At 36.1% G+C, this 12433-nt stretch overlaps 1 protein-coding gene across 21 annotated transcripts in view; it reads left to right on the top strand.

Moving 5' to 3' along the window:
* The window catches only part of LOC121853631 (protein clarinet-like), an 80167-nt gene that overhangs the window by 32524 nt on the left and 35210 nt on the right, over window positions 1-12433 (top strand). For 12 of the 21 annotated variants that reach the window (XM_042347970.1, XM_042347914.1, XM_042348025.1 and 9 more), the window contains 7 exons: window positions 307-450; window positions 1375-1464; window positions 1710-1802; window positions 2763-2870; window positions 8220-8282; window positions 11026-11171; window positions 12100-12349. In XM_042347970.1, the coding sequence (XP_042203904.1) occupies window positions 1375-1464; window positions 1710-1802; window positions 2763-2870; window positions 8220-8282; window positions 11026-11171; window positions 12100-12349 (750 nt within the window). In that variant the 5' untranslated portion in view covers window positions 307-450. The remainder of the gene's footprint in view (window positions 1-306; window positions 451-1374; window positions 1465-1709; window positions 1803-2762; window positions 2871-8219; window positions 8283-11025; window positions 11172-12099; window positions 12350-12433) is intronic. The other 9 variants (XM_042347941.1, XM_042347931.1, XM_042347978.1 and 6 more) reach the window with 4 other exon arrangements.

The following is a 12433-nucleotide window of genomic DNA, read 5'->3' as shown; positions in this document are numbered from 1 at the left end:
TTGTTGACAAAGTGCAACAGTGTGCATTGTAGATTAAATCTCACTTGGTACTGCTGAACATGCTTATCCAGATTATGTTTGTAATTATGTATTGTACAAGTCTAACTAATTTTGTATTTAAAAGGGTATTCTTTTTGATAATTATACTCACTGTTAACGTTTAAAAGTACTGGTGATTAAACGTTAGCTATTATAATTAAAGTTCTAAAGCAATTCAACATTTTAATTTCAACTGTCAAGAAAAACAGTTGTGTTGAACTATTGAATGTTGAGAAGGTAACTAATACAAATTTCATTATTTTCCAGCAGCTGTGAACAACCTCGAAGAAGCTCCCAAACTTGTCTGCCACCTTCACTAGTAGACTTGCAGTAGGAGGGTGGTGGTGATCACGTGATGGCCCCCAGCCGCGCCCATAGGAGATTCTGGTAGTTACCTCAACACACACCAAGGTGAGTCTTCTGTCTCCAAGAAATACCTGTAGGGGGGGAGGAGGAGGGCATTCGAGAGCTTGATCTAAATGATGTTGGGTATGGAATTTAATAATGATAGTCAGGTTAGGTGAAAGAAAACAGTTTTATATGCCAATGTGTGGCTCAATATTGTGATTGTTGACTTCGACTGATCTACAATTGTTGAAATGGTATTGTCACCCTTGAGTTTATGGTGTATAATTTAGAAGTACTGTACAGTACCTTTGTACAACTCAAAAATGTTAACATATATATTTTCATATTTCATATAATTATGTAATTATGTATATCTGTAGATAAATGTTTATAGACTGAAAATGGTTCTGTCTCTTCAGCAATGAGATTTGCCATGTATATAGACAAATGAAAAATTATATATCCTACAGTATACAGTGCTGTATATCCCACCCAGCAGCTTGTACTGTAATCTACAGAAACACTTTCAAAAAGATTGACAGTATGTATGTTACTGTACTGTACTGTATAGGGTAACTTTACATTACTGTACTGCCACAGCATCAAAAGGTTGTACAGTACTGTACTGTATATCATTCATTATAAAGTACTGTATAGTTTGCTTGTTAAGAATTACTGTATCAGGTTCATTACTTAATGGTTTAAAGAAATGGTACAAATGCAACAATTTTGTGGTGGTAACCTCTCATGACAGCCACCAGAAACATTATATTTCCTGATTTGATTACTGTATGAAATACTGTACGTATATCGTTATTAAGAATATAATTTTCATGCTGAGTTTTGCATCTGCTGTCTTCTTTTACTGCAGCTATATGACTGTAATAAACTTTTCTTCAGCTCAAATATTACCTAAAGATCATATAGTAATGACACAAATAAACAGTAAATCAATAGCTGTAAATTACAGTGTGGTTGGTCTTACAGATGCCGGGGAATGTGCGATATGGGGGGCAGAATCCTCCACACCCAACCCCCACACGCGCTATGTCACTCGACTCCCTGCACGACAAGAATGTAAGACCTGGATCTTTTTGAAGGGTTATAAACATGATTCTTACAAATTGTACAGTAAATAAAACTAAAAGATTACCTTTATTGCATTCTCTGTACTGTATTATATATTTTACAGTGTTCATTATGCAGTATTCTCGATTATATTTGAGTCAAGATTGGTTAGTTATTGTCAGATAATAATTCATACAGTTTTCATGATGATTATAATTCATTAATTATTTAGAAATACTTTTCTATCTGTACAGGCAAATTTGGACTCGAAGGCCCATGAATACATCCCCTCAAGGATCACCCGTACGACCCCGAAGATCAACGAGGCAGCTATGCAGTTTGTGAAGGTGAATTTTGCCTCTGTCTGCATGTATACTTTGATTATAATGTGTACAGTATCACTATATCTTTAACCTAGACATGTCATACTCATAATTTAAATGAGCTTACATTTACAGGTATAGCTGTTGTTATATATTTCTCACATGAACTATTTTTTCTTTGTTAATGCCATAGTATCATTAACTGTTTTTTCTCTATCTCTGTCAAGCTTCCCCCAAACCATTCTCTTCTTCTTTATCGTCAGTCAAAGGTAACTGTCAGGAAAACTGTGGTAATTCAGCTTGTCCTCTCCAGTTAGCTTTAATTAAGTTTTATTTGTAATGTTAGAATAAATTTTACCCAAATTATTGTCTAGAATTCACAGGCAAATATCCCTCACATTGTTCCCTCTGTAGTGCATTGGCCTCATGTGGTTGTCATCATAGCATACAGTAGGTCCCAAGAGCAAGGCAGAGTAAAAGAAATGGATGTACTGTAAGTTACTGTATTATTAGAACTGTAGAGGTCGAGTGGATACAGAGCTCACCTCCCATTTCATGGGTTGGTGGTTCAATCCCTGGGCACTCACAGTTCTTCCAGCTGTAAATGTGTACCTGGTACTTAAGTATACAAATTGGTAAAGTGCAGATGGTTCAGTGCAGTACTGTATCGGCCATGCTGCCTGCTTGTGTACTGAAGACTTAGTATACAGTGTGCTGTATCCACACTACCCCTAACTGGCAGTCATGCCTATGGACCCACTTATCACTTTTTTCACTATATTATTATTAATTCTTTTATCTTGAAGAGTAGTAAATGCATGTCACTTTTTTTTCTGCACCAAGCATGTTTTATCAGCCATTTGTGATTTGTTGTACTAGTGTGTTAGTAATTTAGTATCATTAGAATAGTATGCAGTTGATGAAATTGATATGTATTTTTTAATAGCCTTGTTATTAAACTATTTTTTGTGTGGTGATCTTCAGACAGGGCCAGCTGTGTTATACAAGTCAGCAACTGAGCAGATCAAGAAGGCAGAGGCAGTGAAAGCAATGCGACAACACCTGATCGCTGAGGAGGCAGACTGGCAAGAGGTGGGTATCAGCATGTGGTCATCACTCTTCACAAATCAGGGGCTCCTCCAGGGGGTGCCATTGGGACTCCCACACGGGTTTTTTCCTTTGGTGGTTTCTGTAGGGGCATTCATGACATGTCTTATGGTAGAAAGCTCTCAAGGTATTCTGTGGAATATATTTTCTAAACATAATAATAGTTTTTCAAGTGTATCTAAGAAAAGTTAATTTAATTAAAGGTACAATGTTGTGATTCTGATGATACCTCCGAGAGAACTATATCCTTTAGACATATTGGTGAAGTGTTTCTCCTTGCCATGTGGGAGTTCTCTAGGAGGTGTGGTTATGGGTCTTAACTGTACACATACAAGCTTGCCTCCTGAAAACACTCATTGTCAACCTGAAACTCCTGATTTTTATGACTAATATTAATCTTAACTTCCTCATAACCAGAAACATAATACAGAACTATATATCCAACAACATCTCTAGTGGCCTGTATGGAACAAATGTATCTGTCATGGTTGGTCATTTACTGGTACAATATATATTTGCAGAAATTTAATACTGTAATATAAAATAACACTTATGGAGAGTGTCACAGTACAGTCTTAATCACAATGATTTGTTGTTAATTTTGAAAGTACTGTACAATACAGGCCACAAGACTTTAAGCTGAGTGTAGAATAATATTGGAATATGATGTGACCTAAACTGTAGTTGGGTACAGCCTAGCCTGGATGTAAGCATGACTCGGCTTCTCTTTGTGTGTAACCCAGCCTGGTTTGGATCTATTCTGATTAGGGTGTGGGTGTGTCCCAGCCATCCAACCTGGGCTTAGGTGTGACCCCACTTAGATAAGTGTATGATCCAGCTTTGCTGTGAGCATAACCTAAGGTGGCTGTGAGTATGAACCAGCCAGACTGTTAGGATGACCCATTCTGGTTGACCTTGACCCAGGTTTGACCTAGCCTGAGTGTGGTTGGCCAGGATGGGTGACCTCACTCACCTGTAAAACTAATGTTTGTAATATCTTGACTAACACTGGTCTGAGTTTGTGCTATAAGAACCTTACCAGAAGAATAGTGTTCAATACATTTCATAATTTTAAAATTAATTAGATTGCCATACAGTATGTTGGTGACATAATACTTAAAATTTAAAGTAAATTGGAATAATACGCATCATCTATTACTGCAATTCTAATAATTTTAAATTTAAATGAGTACAGTATATTGATGGATCCTACTATGAAGCTATTCCTGTCTTTGCCTTAAGTTCTTTGCTGCTCCAACTCAGGGCCATATAGGTGAATGGGATGTACTCGTATGCTTCTTAGAGTGTAGGGCCAACTTAGAGGAACCATAACACTCAAGTTAACACATATAAACCGATGTGGGTGTTGGTATGGGTGTAGTGTGACAATGGGTGTGCCTGATGTAGGCGTGGACAAATGCATGCAATACAATACATAATTATGGTGGTGTCTTTGGGTCATTATTTTGAACCTCTTCTGTTTGCACCTACCCCAGTACACAAGGTAAGAGGACAACAAGTGTGGGACTTCACACTTTGTCCTGATGTGTTCTACGTGTGTGAGTCTGCGTGTTCTTAATGTGGCATGCAGTGAATCTGACGTTAACCTTGAGTATTTCGTGTAAACCTTGGCAGAATTTGTTGTGAATAATGTTGATCTGGTGTTCCTCTCGGGTTTGGCAATTACATAGTATGCTAAGCATATCTGCAGAAAGTGCCTTAAAACTAAATAATATACAGTAGTGTATTAAAAAGGCCATGTTTTGATTGTTCATGAATAACATGCATTGCAGTGGTGTGTATGTGTGTGTGTGTGTAAAGTTATTCAGATCTGTAGATTTTGATAGTGTTTCTAATATCAGTTATGAGCCATGTTATCATTGAGTAATAGGAAAACTCTGTGAAACATATCAAGAGTGATCAGTTTTATATACTCGAACTTGATGTGGGTAAGATTGAGAAGATGGCATTAATAAGGAGAAAAGAATTAAATGTTAAATGTAGATAGTGTATTATTACAAACCCATACTTGATTTTATGCAGGTCATTAATAACAAAAAGTATTGTATTTAAAGATTGAAGCAGTTGAACTCATAATTGTTGATTAAAGTACAAGTATATAAATGATTTGTTCTCTTTGTTGGGATTGATTAACCGTCGACACATCCCACAGTACTGAAGTTTTTGAGTGGCAGATTCAGTTTTCCGTTTACCAAGATAATAATAAATTCAAAAGTACTATTTTATTTATAACATAATAAAGCTATCATGGAAGGAAGAGGAAGAGTATGTGGAATTAAATTTTGTTAGGTAGGGCTGGTGTCTGTGGGGATCATTAGCTGTACGGTGATACAAGTTTGGTAGAAAACTTCTTGTTGCAACCTCTTTGGTGAAATAAAACATTGGACATGAGTAATGAGGCGTGTGTTGTTCTGTTAAATGAGATGACAGAAGTGTACAAATGTGGATGTTACATGTAACCTTTAAATTCAAACTTTTATCCACTTTTCATTTTGTCGTCTCTCTTAACATTTCTCTGTAACCAATTCATTATTGTTTTACCTACTTAGACTTTTAACTATCATATATTTCTTGTTATGGAAGATCACCTTCCCTATTAGGCTACTTTTTGCTGTACTTGTCAAAATTGAACTTGAGAAATTTATGGTCAATGAACTGTTTGCAATAAGAAGAATCCAGTACTATTGGATGGTCTGGAATGTTCGTAAGAGTAAAACACAATTGTAAATGTGAATTTTACAACTCTTTCATCACAACCCAAACTACAATACAACAGTCAGTTTCATCTTTCAAGTTTGGATATTTTGTTAATGAGGTAACGTACAGTAAGCAAAAATTGTGCAAATGGGATGGACTCTTAGCCAGATTTATGGTCATTGTAACTATTAGATTTTCAATTCACCTTAAATAGTTCATGGATGGGAAATATTTATAGTTATTTGGTGTGTAAATGATTGAAGAGGTACTACTATATAGATAAAGAATGAAACTGACAGAACACACAGTCTTCACAAATATTCACACATGCAGTAATTAATAAACTGATTGTCTCTCCTCTTCTCTTCTCTTCTCTTTGTATGGATCTGAATGTTCTGAATGGTTGAATATAATCTTACCTTAATTATTTTATAAAACTAACCACACTAACAAGATAACAAATACCACTACTAAAAAAATCACTTACACTGTATTTGTTTTCTTTTTTAATCATTGTGCTACCCCTAGTCATTTTTTTTAACCAGTCTAGAAATAATTAATAGATTCAGAATAGTCTTCAATACAGTAGTCCATCTAATTTAGGTTTTTAATTATGCCAGATCTTGGAACCCTTGAATTGATTAGTGAGTGAGTTTTAATGGTACCCCTTTTGAGCTAAGGTACTGTAGTGTGTAGGCTGAGTGATGTTGTCTCCATCCCCTTACTCTACCATCTTGTGAGTTTTAGGTAAAGGAAGTTAAGTTTAGTGGACTGATTATTGTACTGTATAGTTTCATGAAGGGTTTTTTTAGTGTCAAGTCAATCCACTATACTAAACTTCCATTGCCTATATTTTTTCTGTGTGTGCATATCTTTTTTTTAGAGTTGTCTGTGTGTATATGTGAACTGATACGTGCACATGTATATTGAGATGTCTAAATGCAGAGTGAGTGCCTGTGAGTGTATTCATTTTATACAGTTTGTGTACTGTATGCAGTTATGTGTACAGTAGATGTATACAGGTACAGTACTTTCAAATTCATATACAGTATTGTGTACACTTATCTGTTTGAGTATGTGTCTAGTGCCCCTACTCAGTAATAATGTACTGTACATGTGGCATCAACCAGTGAGATAATCCTGGGGTAAGAATTCAGGTTACTTTCAGTAAGGGTATAATTGAGTGAGTTATAGCTGGTATAAATTATGTTTTCTTTTGTAGGAGAATGATACACTATACACAAACTTACATGATCAGAAATATGCAGAAGCTGATACCTGTATTGCATTTAAGGAGTGGCTTCAAAGAAGGTATTCAAGAGATAAAGAGATTAAAATATTAATATAAAAGTACAGTACAGTACAGTACTGTAGCACAAACAGTAGTGGATTTTTACCACACACATAGTCTTGGTTATACTTTATTTATAACACCATATATCCTACTAAGACATCTGTTCTTCCTTTGAGAGAGGATTATTCATAGTGGTGAAGTTGGTGTCAAGATTCCTTTTCATTCATCCCAGTACAGTGTATTGATAAAGGTATCATTTAGAGGTTCACCCTTAATCGTGGTGTGTTTTCTTTGGGATTTTCTCTGGTAAACTTGTTTTAATGCTTTTAATGCAAATCCAGTCAGCAAACAAGAAACACTATCTTTGAGTTTACTAAAGAAATGTTGAGTAGGCACTAGCATCTGTGCTTTGACACTACAGCAAATTGACAAAAACAATCACTGAACTATATGATTTTAGCTGTAACAAGTGACTGAGTATAATACTGTCAAACTCGAGTACTGTATATACCAGTCAATGATGGTTCATTGCTGCTAAAATTGGACAAAGTTCAGTAATGATATTTGTCTTTCACCAAAGTGGTAGATGCCACAGGCTACTTGCCACTTCTTAACCCCTTGGGTACAGGGGGTCTATCTCTGCTGAATGCGATCATCTGGCATTAGCCAAATAAAATATTAAAAGTGGCATCATATATAGAATGGGTTAAGTAAATCCACTAATCCTTCTCTTGCTCTCCCACCAGATTTGTATTCTCTGCATTAAAAATAATATTATAATGAAATTTTCAAAGAAATCAAATTATTTTACAGTATACTGTACAGTACAGTATAGTACAGTACTTGGATTTAGCTCAATGCATATTTTTGTATTTTTTTCACTGTTTACATCAGATAATTAGGTAGACTAATTACCCATACAGCTGTAATTCTACTGATATTCTGAAAGTGTAAAACAATGATGGGTGCACATGAAATAGTTTATGATGTTCATGACATTGTGGAGTAAATACCGTACTGTGCTTATCTTCAGTAAGATGTAGTGTTAAGTACATATGTACAGAAGCTTGTATGTACATTTAGTGACATGTGCACCTGTTTGTACATTATATGTTGTACAGTACAGTATATTAATAATTTTTCAAGATAGTGCTTATAATGTTAAGAAAAAGATGTGTGAGGTGGGTACCTGTGTGTGTCTGTGTGTGAAGGTGTAGAGTGTGTGACACAGTACCTTGTATGTGAGTCCTCCATGAAATGTGTGGCTGTGGGTGTAAAGAGTAAGTGAGAAGTCCACTGACAGTGTCCTATTCCTCCACTAGCAGCCCTCCTCCTCCTCCTCCTCCTCCAAGAACCCGTATGATGAAGGCTCAGACTGGCAGTCGGTAAGTGGCCGGCACTGTCCTCACTATTGTCATGGGCAGTGCTGTATTTCTTGTGTTTTATGCTTTTCAGTGTTCACTGGTTTGTTGTCACACAAATGCTGCACCTGTAGGCCTATGTTTCATGGCTTGTTTTTATTATGGTATTGCGATGTTTTTATTGGTCACTACTCTTGTTTCAATTATTCTTATGCACATTTCCTCTGTGAATTAAAGATCTTTTGCTGTAGCACCAAAGGCATTTCATCTGTAGGTAAGGCAGATGTAAAGTTAAATGATAATTGACTTAATTTTGTGTGAGTATGACTGAAGTTTTTTTTCTTCATATAAGCAACATAATTGTCCCATACTTATTCATGACATGGATTTCCTGTTTAAAACTTTATTGACATGTGGGAAGGATATCTTTGAGTGTGACAAAATTCATGGCAGACACTGGTGTGTTTCATATTGACCAAAAGTATCTACACCATCACAAAAGCATGCATTATATATGATGGTATACTTGCCTGTCATAGTTGTAGTCACGACTTTGTCATACACATTAAGCTTGCATACAAGCCAGCTCATTTGTCATATGCATTAAGCTTGCACACAAGCCAGCTCATTTGTCATACATATTAAGCTTGCATACAAGCCAGCTCATTTGTCATACACATTAAGGTTGCTTACAAGGTAGCTCATTAAACATATGTAGTAAAGACAAATTTTGGCAACTGCTGGAACATCACTGTTTTATTTATGTACCGTAATTAGGTGAATTCATTAGTAGCTCTCTGTTAACTGAGGCAGTGGATGTGGACTTTATAAAAGTTATGAAGTGAAGAGTGGGGGGGGGGGTGATAGGGCCAGGCAGGTGTGAGGGAGGTGGAGGAGACTTCATAAGGCTTCTTTGTAGAACTAGCAGTGAAGACGAACCTTCCTCAGTGTCTACTGGGAACCTCACTAGTGCATTACTTGTGTGTCTAATACATACTTCATTTTGTTTATTGTTCATTTGATCAATCTTTGTGAAATTACCAGACTTATTTGTACAGTTGTGCACACATTTGAAGGTTTTATGTCTAAAAAGATCGGTTTACTGTGTTCTGTAGCTACTTCATACTGTGCATCTTGGTTGACTGAGTACCGGGTAATGAGAATGCTTAAGTCAGTGATACAACCATATCAGCTGCGGTGTTTGGGATGATTGAAAATAATGGCAGAAATTTTCACAGTGTTTGAAGTTGTGGCCACATTACAACTATATGAGTCTTATGACGACTTTGATCATGGCCTTTTCCAGATGGTAAGACATGTGAGGTAGGAGTCTGGTGTAGCCTAATTTATTATCTAGTCCATCAGTTTGTCACTGAACAATAATGCTTGTAGTAGTGACATGCTTCTCCTAGTGGCTGTCTACGAGGCCCCCAAGGATATAAATTACATACAGTATTGATAACACAAAAGGTTTATTATTTTTTTTTTTTAATTGGTATACTTTTCTCAGGAGTGACTAATTCCATACATAGAGAGAAGGCTATTCCTTGACCACAGAGTTACTGGAGTGTCAAATGTTACTTAATAGTACTGTACTTGAGAGCCTTACATTACTAGAGATCTTTTGGTTATAAATTTTTATATTTACTATATCATACTTTAGTGTCATTATTTTAAGTACTGTAGTCTTGAGTGTATGAGGTGGACAGAAACTCCTTACATACACATAACAGTTATAGGCTTCCAAAATTCAGTTGTTGGCAACTGCTCTCCTCAAGTTACTGATTCATTCATAAAGTGATTCAGACATTGTTACATATTTGGAAAGGCCTCCGAGGGGTGGAACATTATACCTGTGGGCAAGTGTACATTAAGGTTTCTTATATTTATCACATAATAGAAGTGTGGTTTCTTCATAGAATTTCATTAAAATTTTGAATTGTACTTGTATTACTAAACAAGTTCTTTTATAAAAGTTGTTACAGTGCAGTACCTGTATATCATTACTTAAATATTATTGCGTACAAAGGTAGTACAGTACAGTACATTGCTGATGAGTTCATAATTTTAATGTACAGTATTGTAAAGCCTGTTCACTCAAAGCTTGCAAATGAGGCCTAGGGTCAGTTTGTAGCAAGGCAGCGGATTGGCTGGCAGACGAACAAGTGAAAAGATGTAGTGTATTTAATCTATTGCATTTATATTATGATATTGTAAAGGATAATAACTACAGTACTGTATTCTATGTTGATCTCTTATATAATTTCCACACTTGGGGAAAAATTAGCATGTGAAATGCTCTGGTAACATAAATGTCTTAGAAGAGAACACAAAAAAGAAAACAAATTTTCATCAACATCATCCACTGCGCTGCGTGACATTATGAAGAGAGGCGGGATTTGCGTCTCAGAATTTGTTCATCATGCAAATTTTTCCCCAAGTGTGGAAATTATATAAGAGATCAACATAGAATACAGTACTGTAGTTATTATCTCTTACAATATCATAATATAAATGCAATAGATTAAATACACTACATCTTTTCACTTGTCCGTCTGCCAGCTGATCCGCTGCCTTGCTACAAACTGACCCTAGGCCTCATTTGCAAGCTTTGAGTGAACAGGCCACAGTAATATCACTGAGTCTACAAAGTCATAAGTAATTTACTCCTTTTTGGTGCAGAATTTGAGTAAACACTTTTTTAATGTTTCCAGGTGTTGTAATATTGACAAATTGATGTGGAAATAATTTTTATACCACCTTACAGAACCTAGATAAATGGAAGAGTTCTCGTCGGAAACGCAACGAGGAAGCTTTGGAAAGGGTGATTGAGATCAAGAAGAATGAGCAGGAGGAGGAGTTGATCCGCACTCGTCGTAAGAGCAAAACTTTCAGTGAAATACAGGGAGATAAGTGAGTATTAGTAACCAAATTTAAGGCTGATGTATAACATGGTATTATTTATGTGTTACTTGCTTGTGGAGAGAGAGAGTTCAGTACATCAGGAAGTACATTATATGTACAGTTGCCTGCACTTAGGTACAGTGGCTGGTGCATTTTGTGAGATATGGCAACTCTGTGGAATGCTTATCCAGCATCCATAGTCTGGCTACTATTGCAAGGTTCCTAGGGCCATCATGGGAGTTTTAATACAATGTAAACAAACACAGAGTTGCCACATCTCACAAAATGTGCCAGCCACTGTACTATTACAATACATTTAAATACTGTAGTGTAGCACACAAGGGACGCCACATAGCAGGGGTCAAGCATGGGCAAACATAGAACGGGAATTTAAACTACTCAAATCTTCCACAAAATAGATTCTCTCATAAAGTATATTTTTGGTTGATAGATAATTTACTGTACTGTACTGTATTTAATTATTGTTATGGAGAAGTTTCCTCCTGTGAATTCATTTCAGATACAACACATCAGCAACACTCATCTCTGTCAGCACTACTGTCATGAACACTGGCCTTTATCAGTTCCTCTTCATATCACATACTGTAGTCACATATTATGTAATCTCAGTTACTGTATTCCTCAGGAATTTTGAATATGAATTTGCTTGTCTTCCATTCTCATTCCTTTCTGTAAAACATAATCCAAAAGTTTCACTTTCTATACAATGTCTCACCACATTTTAAAATTATATTGAAGAATTTTCACTCTCTTTAACTTTACTTTTGGATCCCTCCCTTAAGAAAGCTACCACATATAGTTTATCTACAGTCTAGTTCATGTTTTATTAATACAGAACAATGTTTCATATCAAAGATAAGGCTACTTGGCTCTAACAGCCCCTCTCTACGAAACATTCCCTTTCTATAACCAACAGGAGCAAGAGAGGGCGGAGATATAACCTAGTTGTCCACAACGATGATGATAATAATGACCTGAGTGGCCTTGGGTTGTCCTCAGCCAAGAGTACAAGCTCTCTAAGTGACGCACACGAAGAGAATGATGTTAAAGACTTGGATCAGGACAACAAAGATGCCAAGAGTGATGCTGGCTTCTGCACAGGGTCAGACACTGGCAGTGATGGTGTTTTTGCTGAAGATAATATTAGTGACACATCTTCAGCTCTGGTGAGTTTGGTTACAAAAAAATATCAAGTTTGGTTTCAATATAAGATCAAAATTATTCAGGGAATGTCTTACATAGGAAAATAT

The sequence above is a fragment of the Homarus americanus genome, unplaced genomic scaffold, assembly GCF_018991925.1.
Source record: "Homarus americanus isolate GMGI-L3 unplaced genomic scaffold, GMGI_Hamer_2.0 scaffold50564, whole genome shotgun sequence".
NCBI lineage: Eukaryota > Metazoa > Arthropoda > Malacostraca > Decapoda > Nephropidae > Homarus > Homarus americanus.
This window is presented reverse-complemented; position numbering and strand designations above follow the sequence as displayed.